Consider the following 9,700-nt stretch of genomic DNA (forward strand, 5'->3'; position numbering starts at 1 on the left):
TATATATATATATATATATATATATATATATATATATATATATATATATATATGTATATATATATACATAAAGAGAAAGAAAGAGAGAGATGTTTTCCACAGAAGCAAAATAATATTTTCTATAACAATACAGTTAATACACATGAAATTATATTTGCTAAAGTAATAAGTTCTAGATTTAATAAAGGAATTTATCAAGCGCAAAAAAAACTTTCTACACAAAATCTAGACAATTATCTGAAGATAATAAAAGGGAAGTTACTATTAATTGGAAAAAGCAGTGTTATTTAACAATCGATACGGTTAATCGTGTGAGAATGCTGAAAAAAAAGATAATAAAAACACAAACGCATAAACAAAAAGTGAGGCCTAGAGGAATTACTAGGTTATAATTTGTGCGCGATTTCCGGAAAACCCGGACGATTTCCGTGACGTATCCCAAGCGTCGGCGGCTCCTCGTTGTCGCTATTTCGCCGAACGTACGCGCTCGCATGTCGCAAAACGGATCTAGAGGTTTGTCTCACCGCTCGCGAACAGCAATTAAAATCTTCTGGTGCACAAGCGGGGGCACCGAGCGCTCTATGCTTAGGAAATAGGTTATAGACCACATTTTTTCGGCTGGGCGCGAAACGCGGACGAGCATGTTGACGAGAATCGACGGTTTTCTCGCATAAAACGCGCGTTCTGACGGGCGCCGTAATGATTTTCGGCGAAATACGGCATCCAGACCGTCGGACATCGGGGGGCCACCATTTTGTCCGACGGGGGAGGTACGTGAAGTGGGCTCAAGCATGCTCAAGATAGACCGTCAAAAGTCGGAATCATTTTTATTTGGCCCGTACCGCGGTGCCGTTACGCACAGCACGCGTATACACAACGAATATAGCCGCTTAGCGAGCGGCGAGCGATGAGACCTGCCCGATAAGTCTCACTTTAGTCGTCGCGCAACGCGGATTTGATACCGTATGAACACAGGAAAATTTCAACGTTACCCCATTTCTTTCCGACTCCGTGCGCGATCTCTCGCGTCCGTACAGCACGGAGGCACACCACCTGGACACTAGTCTTAACCTAAAACACACCGCGCGAGTCTTACTTCACTCTTAACACACAGCGCGCGGCAGGAATCGCGAAAAAACTCGACATAATCGCTAATATAAAGAGACAAGTCATAAAACGCCATGAACAATAACAAGGTGCCGCCATTTGCAATGCGACCAACTGACATGCGCAAATCAATCGCGTGGTGCATGCTGGGTATTTTACGGTGCGCCATCTTGCCAATCGTTTTAACATACACGCCCTAACCTCAAATCTCGCTCCTAGCCGTTGCCTTCCAACGATAGCATTCTAGTTACCTCGGGATATCTCGAATTCTCTCACAAATGTCAAGTTATTGAGGCTTGACTATTACTTTTATCATATATCAATATTAGTTCTTTCCATACAATGCCTAGAATTTTGCTTATCGTTGCGAAGCGACTCTGGATCCTCCGTAACTAGATAAAAATATTTGAACATGAAGGCTATTGCAAAGCTGCGAATTAAATGGGATGATAATAAAGAATATGAATATTGAATATGTATCGTTATATCACGAATGGAATAGTCGAAGGATGATCCAGCAAAAGAGTATCGAATTATTCATTAGATATAAAAAAAAAAAAAAAGTCGAATTATTCATTAGATATATAATTGGTTCAATGACTATAACTATAAAATCTCGCAAAAAATATAATATTTATATATTAAATATACTATGTAATAGTAGATGTAAATATTCTCTCTGCAACATAAAATTAATGTTTAATAAGGATAAAATTGTGGATTAAGTTTGTACAGTTAACAAGAAACTTAACGTACATACTACTAAAATTTATTTATTATATGTATGAATATAATAATTATGAAGGAAACTATCTTCTTTGAGAATTCCATCAATCTTTTCCTATTTTCATTTCTGGTCAGGAATATAAGATTGCATAAGACCAGCTTCGTTCATTATTTTTAACTGTTTTTCTGCATCATAAGTTCTGCAATATAACAAGTTTAGTAACATATTCAGTAACTTCAACATTACATGTAAATATAATATATAATATTGTGATGAAATTTAAATTAATGACAGAAGTATTTTAGATATAAATGTTACTTACTTATAAAAATCAGCATATCTCTGCTTTCTACGGTCAGCGACAAGTATTTTGAATGCTAAAGCTGCGCTGATGCTAATTATAGACATTCCTATAAGATTCTTTTGAATTTGTGACGTGAGAAGACCACGGAGCTGAGGCTTTGCCGCAGTAGACATCTGAAATGTGCAAAACTCTATATAGAATATTTTATTTAAAATATTTTATTTTACATGTTTATACACACACAACAAATATGTTATGGAAACTGTAACTTCTAAATTAGCAATAATACAAACACTGTATCTCAAGGCTGCAAAGTGTAACCAGTAAGGTGTAAAAACTACTATTAAATTCTTGCCACAGGTTATTTGATTGTGGAATACATTTATTGATTCTTAACATAAAAGTACAAAATGTTTTAATTTTTTTTAAAGATAACACTTGAAATAACATAGTGTTAACAACTATACAAGAAAATATAACTTGTATCTAAATAATTCAATATTTTACACATATGTCGTGTATATATATATATATATATATATATATATATATATATATATATATATATATATATATGTATATATATATTATATAACGTTTCAGATTATACTTAACGGTTTATTTTTTCAAGGAGATACTACTTGTATAGATCGTAAGATAAAAATAATTTCATCGAAAGGATATATCTTGCCTTAAATGATTTCGCTCACGTCCACGATTGTGAATCCGCGCAACTGAATCCAGACAACACCTTGACAATTAGGGGAATATCGACCAGACACTCGATAAAGTGACAGTGGGATCGTCGGTGCTATACTTCAGTCCCGTTTTAAAACATCACATAGGGTATGTTCTTTTTCGTTGCAGTATATTACACTTTTTGCATTCGCAATAACGTAGAGCTTTGTTTTTCATCTATAATTCTCTTACTTCCTCGTAATTTTTCCTTTGTCGTCTTTTTTACACTAAAGATATGTATCCGATTCATTTTAAGCCCGTATCAGATTACGGATTAAGATTGAGATTAAATTGAAAATTGGCCAATCAGAGCAAAGTTTACCAAACTTGAGCTTAGTGAATTTCTCTGATTGGTTAAATTTCAATTCAATCTCAATCCTAATCTATAGTCTGATACGGGCTTAACGTGAACTATAGATTAGGATTGAGATTGAATTGAAAATTGGCCAATCAGAGCAAAGTTTACCAAACTTGAGCTTAGTGAATTTCTCTGATTGGTTAAATTTCAATTCAATCTCAATCCTAATCTATAGTCTGATACGGGCTTAACGTGAACTATAGTTATTGAGTAAAATTTTCCTCGGAAAGAACGTTTTGGAATGCAACTTAGTTTGTATTCCAAAACATTCTTTTTGAGGAAAATTTTACTCAATAGTTATAATTCACGTTACATATATTATAGAGTATGGAGTAAAATTTCCTCAAAAAGGACGTTTTTAAATGCGACCCTAATCGTTCTTTCCGAGGAAAATTTTACTCTTAGGACCTGAGCACAGACTTTTGCATAACGCATAATGCATAACACATAAGGAAATCAATCAATCAGAGTCATTCGTTTCTATCCTGGAGAGGGAAATAAAGGTCTCTGATTGGTTGATTCCCTTATGCGTTATGCGCTATGCGTTATGCAAAAGTCTGTGCTCCCAGCCTTAAGGTTGCATTCCAAAACATCTTTTTCAAGAAAAATTTTACTCTTAAATCTATAGTTCATGTTATATACACTGGCTTGGTTTACATCGTGCATTTGATACGCGTACTAAATAGTAACTTTCTATTAGATAATCTTAATATCGACAATATATATAAATAACGGTATATTAAGCTGGTATAATACTCATTAACAAAACGTATTATATTGATAGAATGCATCGCTGTTGATATGCATTATCGATATCAAGATTATCTAATAGAAAGTTACTATTAATACACGTATCAAGTGCACGATGTAAACCAGGCCACTGGCTAAATAGTAACTTTCTATTAGATAATCTTATAGCATGTTCGACTGGCTCTGGGTTAATCCACTCTGGGTTATTCAGCTTACGTTTATTGGTCGAACAAGTACTTATAAGCTTTATGATTGGCTAGTAGAGACTTATGACGTCATTAATCGCTCTCCGAGCGATTAACCCAGGGCCAGTCGAACACTATTAATATCGACAATACATATCAACGGCGACGTATTCAATCAACACAATACGTTTCGTTGATGAGAATTATACCAGCTTAATATACCGTTGTTTATATATCTCGTCGATATTAAGATTATCTAATAGAAAGTTACTATTTAGTAAGCATATTAAGTGCACGATGTAAATCAAGCCTATAGGATCTAACAGTAAGGACCAATAATCATTGACCGCTCACTGATCAGCTATGTTTTCTGAACGCAGCCAATATCGTGCATCGAAACTGGAAATTATGTTTACGTCATAGACGATCGCTTTGTTGGTGGGGATCAGATGGACTCTTTCGTCGAAGAGTTCGTCAGGGATCTGAAGGTTGATAGAGCGTAAAAGGGTTCTTTGCTATCTACGACGTGTTATCATTCGTATGTGACGCAACTAATTTTTGCTAATGCGTCGTTGCCTGCGTGTTATCGAGATCAACGTGCAATTTGGCACGTCGTTGATAATCCGTCGACAGCGGTCTTTCGTCGCGGAACAACTACAGCGGAATAGTGACAGCTGACTAATAACTAGTGCTTTCATCTTAGCGTCATTGCGTACGCTTGCACTCACTTCGTATCGCGAAGCAGGCCCAATACCGCGGAAACAACATACATGCGACACCGGATCGAATAAACGGTCAGTTAGCGAGAAGGAAGAAAAGCTTGCTTTTTCATACGAAGAAATTCATTTCTTTGTTAAATGCATACAATGTCATTGTTATCAGTAGTCGTCTCATTATGCGTATTTGCTCCTTAAGTGAAATCTAAATATACGATATCTAGGAATACGCGAATCGATATCATTGTTGTTATCGATATCAGATCTTTCAGTAGTTTTTTACTTATTGTTATTGTATGAACGTAAAATAATTTTGAATACTTTTTATGGTAGTATTTTTATAACAATATTATGTAGTATAAAATATCGATATAATTATATATTTTAATTTCAATAAATATAAATTATTATTTGGTACGTTATAACAAATGACCTATGACTTTGAAATACTTGTCAAATTATAGTATATACAGAGTCATAGTAAATTTATTGTCTGAAATTTTAATAAAATCTGATTCTTTTATACTATTTAAATATTCTAAACTTTTATATATTATCAGTATATCTTTAAAAAAAGGACAATTTAATAATAGTGTAATTTTTTTATAATTTGAGTGTGTGATATATACAAATATTTGTTTTTTGTTTTGTGAAACAGTTTTTCAGAGACTGTCAGAGCAGTTGCTCTGTATCTAGCGATCATGGAACAAGTGATTGCATTAAGTACACAAAATCCATTGTCTTTATTGGTTAAATTTGGTATGATGGCTTGGAACAACAGTTGTGGTATTGAAAATTGTTCTGGTCATGGAGAATGTCATAATGGAACATGCTTATGTGAGGTAAAGTTTTTATTAGTTTTCAAACTCGTCATTTTATGTTATTTCAAAACTATCTTTAATCATCAATCTTTATTTTAGATCCAATTTGATGGACCAGAATGTCATATTCCAAATTTAAGTTATTATATTGCCTTTGCTACAATGTTCTTCATATTAGCTTTTGTTTGTTTAATACAACTTGTTATGTGCATTGTTGCTGAATGGCAAAGAATGAAGGCACCATCTTTCTTAAGAGCATGCAGGGTTACTACTCAGAAAGTATTATACTTCGTAGTTTTTCTTGCATCAGTTATACGAGGTGCATACTTTACATCACCGGTATGTAGATGAACATCATTATTTTGAAAAACACCATATTCGTCCATTCTAGTAAATTATTAATTTTTGTAGACTGCTTTCAAGGAAGGTTGGTCTAGAAGTTTACTGTCAGCATATTATCCACTGCTCTTGAGTGGATCTTCGTTGATAGTCTGTTTTTGGGCTGAAGTTGTTCATCTGAGAGATATTCGATGGGACAAGCCTCAGTTTCTGTCAAAATCATTTTTGGCTTTTGTTGTTTTCAACATAATAACGTATTCCCTTTTATTTGCGGACTTTATCACAGCTCAGATGTATTCGCAAAAAGACCAAGTAAGTAAAGTAGAGCAAAGTAGAGCAGAATAATTTGTTTATTACAATATTTCACTAAAATCTGCACGCGTACGTGTGTGTACACTCTATTAAAATAATATTTAATCATAAAATATTTTTTATTTATTCTAGAGTTTCTATACACATGTGTTCAATGGTTGTTACGCAGTGCTGCTGTTTATAGTAGTAGTCTTCTTCTTAATATACGGAGTTGAAGTATTTTTTAAAGTATGTCTTTTTGTACATCATAATCCTATTATAATATATTTTTAACTTGCAATATTTTTTATTACCAGATTCGTGGTGGATTCTTAAATGAATACCAAGTTACTTCTATAGCAACAAATAAACGTACAGCTGATGAGACCAAAATTCATCCTGAAGAACAAGTAACTGCAAAATTATTTGATTCAGCTCCATCTACATCTACGTCAGAGCCTTTGCATATGCAACAAGTGAACATGTCTCAATTGCATCAATCTAGATTTGGGTTACTTTCACAAGCATTTATGTTGTTTATAATAGTTGGTTTTCTATTTAGTGAGACTCTCAGTGAATTTTGGAAAACGAAGTAAGGAAACATAGAGATTCATATAAGTTAAAACTTTGCATTTAAATAATACACATACTAATTCATATTTCTAGGGTACCACTATATAGCAGGAATTGGCATGATGTTGTGTTCCGTGTTATTGAAGTTGGTGTAGCATTATGGTTTCCCTGTGTTTTATGGAATTGTATGAGGTATGTTTTATATACATAATAAATTTTGTAATTTATACATATATATATATATATATATATATAATTTCTTTTTGTCTTATATTGTCATATATTGTCGTATATTTGTTATACCATGTATTACAATTTTTGTTTTAGTCCAGAGCAATTATGGATTTTAAATCCAAAGCGAATTTTGAAAAGGTTGGATCTGGATCAGGGAAAGAATATAAAGGAGATAGAATTGCAAGAAAAGGGTGCATCTCAAGACACTGCATTTCTTACGGATGCATCATCAATTAACAGTAAAGATTGTTGGATTTGTTATGACAGTGACAGGCAGGATGCTGGTCCATTAATACAACCATGCCAATGTAGAGGTGATGTAAGCGCTGTACATCATGATTGTCTTCGTCGTTGGCTAGTTGAGGTGAAATATCTTACTATATATATCTATCGTACTTAACATATCTAGTATGTTACCTTAGTTATATTTTATAACTTCTTTATTTATGTTATCTATATTTTATAACTTTATAACTTATCTTAGTTATACTTTCTTCTTCTCTTTAGAGTTCTGTAAATGCTGACAGTCTTACTTGCAAAGTTTGTGGTACGAACTATAATGTTGAACATGCGAGCCGACTGGATTGGCAGAATGGCTTGACGCCACGTCACTGCTTACAAACTATCGCTATTGTTACGATAATGTGTGCATCTTCTGCTGCTTCGTGGATAATTATTCAACTTGTAGAGGCGCCCATTATTAGAACTCTTGCTGCCGCTGCCGCATTGCTGATCATATACGTTTGTATAAGGTACGTAAAAGCTGGATCTATGAGAAGTTACAATATCGCGTCAATTCGTGCAGTTAATAAGAATTATTTTACTTTCAGATTTTTGGGTTTAAACACCGTTGTAGCGTATCAACGGGCTAAAATATCATCGTTGAATATTGTTAATAGTGGTAGTGACAGCAGTGGGAGTAGTGCACACGTTGCGACAATTAGTCATACGATTTCCGTAGATCTAACGAAATCGGACATGGCTACGATATAATCTACACTTGCCATTGTTTTGCAAAACAGGTATCTTCTAGAATTAATGATATTTGGACACACCCGGATATCCGCTCATTGCTTGAAATATACGGGTAATACTAAGTGTTGTTAAATGAATCCGCTTCTCGAACATGCGAATTGAATATAATATGAATATGTAGATCTATTACTTAAAGATCTGTGTAAAGTGCTGTGTATAGTGCTCCTAAAAAAGATTATTTACAAATTTTTGAAAAATTAATCTATTCAGAATTGATTTATTTATTCTCTAGTGACATTTGGAAGAATTCTTCTATTGGACAAGATAAATGCATTTTGAAACTTCCATAAAATTAATGGACAACCTTTTGTCCACGATCGTATATTACTTTCTAATATTTTTGGTGCGTGTGCGCAGAAGAGCTCATTTAACACTACCCGTGCTACTGAATTATCTGTATTACCTGTATTACTCCTATATTGCTCAGATATTCACATTACTGATATTACTCGCGAATAATTAATAATATATACTATATTGTTCTAAAATATACAGGTTAAAATAAAAGTCTCGTAAAAAATGTACTTTATTGTAAGTTGTATGTAGTATTATTTGTTTTTACATTTTAACCTGTATAATATCTCATGATAACGTAGTATATTATTAATTATTCGAGCCATATTATTATTGTGAATATTTGATCAATATGTGAGTAATACGGATAATATGAATATCTGAGTATCTGGGAATTACCCGCATATTTCGCTGGATAGTATCCAGCGTGCACTCGGATACTTGGATAATTTATTCATCCGATCTAAATCACCAGCTTTATCCGAAACGTACGGACAATAACTGGATACCCGTATTACTCGTTAAAATGTAAAAACATAAACCTTAAAAAAATACTTGCAGGTTAAAATTAAGCATTAAAAAATATTCGGCAGCATATAAAAAACATATATTATTACATAAAAAATATTCGGAGACGTCAAATATTATTATCAGGGCTAACATTTTTTTTAATGAAAAAGGAAGAAACTTTATTTCTTAAATATTTTGCAACTTGTTATTTGCCCTTACTAAGGCTTGAATAGCATACGCACGCATTCAGTCCGTATTATCTTGCATTCAGACTCACTCACATACACAAGTTTTAATGAAAACCTGCAATACGTATTGCTATATGAATCTATAAGACGTTCTTATTGAGCGTTCTCTACCTGTCATTACATCTTATATAGCATTATTTGTTTTTACATTTTATTTTTCATCATATTTCATATAACAATGTAGTATATATTTAAATTAGTATCAGTAATATTAGAAATTTTAATTAAAAAATAACTATATATATATTATTAAAAGAATATATTACTATTAATTTTTTATTATATTATTAAAATATAATATATTAATATTAAATTTATAATATATAAGTATTATATATATATATACAGGGTGACCCATTTTAACTTAGGCAGCCAAATAACTCGAAAAATAAGCACACTACGAAAAAATGTTTAGAATCAAAATTTCGTCATTTCGAGGGGGACGTACAATGACGTTAAAATTAGCCCCC

General features: G+C 32.9%; 3 protein-coding genes across 11 annotated transcripts in view; 1 reads left to right on the forward strand and 2 right to left on the reverse strand.

Annotated features, from left to right (window-relative positions):
• Nucleotides 1-1,232, reverse strand: part of LOC116848066 — a 14,005-nt gene extending 12,773 nt beyond the window's left edge. For 5 of the 6 annotated variants that reach the window (XM_032823834.1, XM_032823817.1, XM_032823843.1 and 2 more), the window contains exon 1: nucleotides 993-1,232. The gene's annotated coding sequence lies outside the window, so the exon portion shown is untranslated. Of the gene's footprint in view, nucleotides 1-382; nucleotides 959-992 lie in introns of those variants that run through there. The other variant, XM_032823826.1, reaches the window with a different exon arrangement.
• A 622-nt stretch (nucleotides 1,233-1,854) lies between these two features.
• Nucleotides 1,855-2,973, reverse strand: LOC116848126 (cytochrome c oxidase subunit 6C). 2 transcript variants are annotated; one of them, XM_032823907.1, is made up of 3 exons: nucleotides 2,830-2,973; nucleotides 2,157-2,311; nucleotides 1,855-2,033 (listed from the first exon to the last, which is right to left on the reverse strand). In XM_032823907.1, the coding sequence occupies exons 2-3, from the start codon at nucleotides 2,309-2,311 to the stop codon at nucleotides 1,955-1,957; spliced, it is 234 nt and encodes a 77-aa protein (XP_032679798.1). In that variant the 5' UTR covers nucleotides 2,830-2,973; the 3' UTR covers nucleotides 1,855-1,954. The 2 variants fall into 2 exon arrangements, with proteins under 2 accessions (XP_032679798.1, XP_032679807.1); XM_032823916.1 differs by having other exon boundaries at nucleotides 2,754-2,911.
• Nucleotides 2,840-8,646, forward strand: LOC116848110. 3 transcript variants are annotated; one of them, XM_032823884.1, is made up of 10 exons: nucleotides 2,840-2,984; nucleotides 5,544-5,727; nucleotides 5,806-6,045; nucleotides 6,118-6,357; nucleotides 6,490-6,585; nucleotides 6,654-6,928; nucleotides 7,003-7,101; nucleotides 7,237-7,507; nucleotides 7,651-7,895; nucleotides 7,974-8,136. In XM_032823884.1, the coding sequence occupies exons 2-10, from the start codon at nucleotides 5,587-5,589 to the stop codon at nucleotides 8,134-8,136; spliced, it is 1,770 nt and encodes a 589-aa protein (XP_032679775.1). In that variant the 5' UTR covers nucleotides 2,840-2,984; nucleotides 5,544-5,586. The 3 variants fall into 3 exon arrangements, with proteins under 3 accessions (XP_032679775.1, XP_032679766.1, XP_032679785.1); XM_032823875.1 differs by lacking the exon at nucleotides 2,840-2,984 and adding an exon at nucleotides 4,600-4,963; XM_032823894.1 differs by lacking the exon at nucleotides 2,840-2,984 and having other exon boundaries at nucleotides 5,587-5,727; nucleotides 7,974-8,646.
• The last annotated feature ends 1,054 nt before the right edge of the window (nucleotides 8,647-9,700 follow it).

Source organism: Odontomachus brunneus, unplaced genomic scaffold (assembly GCF_010583005.1).
Source record: "Odontomachus brunneus isolate Ranch 3 - 2012 unplaced genomic scaffold, Obru_v1 Obru_scaffold_005, whole genome shotgun sequence".
NCBI lineage: Eukaryota > Metazoa > Arthropoda > Insecta > Hymenoptera > Formicidae > Odontomachus > Odontomachus brunneus.

Bases quoted from the DNA above. Each gene is read 5' to 3' on its own strand.
- LOC116848126 (XM_032823907.1), bottom strand. From the start codon at position 2,311: ATGTCTACTGCGGCAAAGCCTCAGCTCCGTGGTCTTCTCACGTCACAA. The intron at 2,034-2,156 runs GTAAGTAACATT...GTTATATTGCAG, and splicing joins AGATATGCTGATTTTTATAA to AACTTATGATGCAGAAAAAC.
- LOC116848110 (XM_032823884.1), top strand. From the start codon at position 5,587: ATGGAACAAGTGATTGCATTAAGTACACAAAATCCATTGTCTTTATTG. The intron at 5,728-5,805 runs GTAAAGTTTTTA...TCTTTATTTTAG, and splicing joins ATGGAACATGCTTATGTGAG to ATCCAATTTGATGGACCAGA. The intron at 7,896-7,973 runs GTACGTAAAAGC...TTTTACTTTCAG, and splicing joins ATCATATACGTTTGTATAAG to ATTTTTGGGTTTAAACACCG.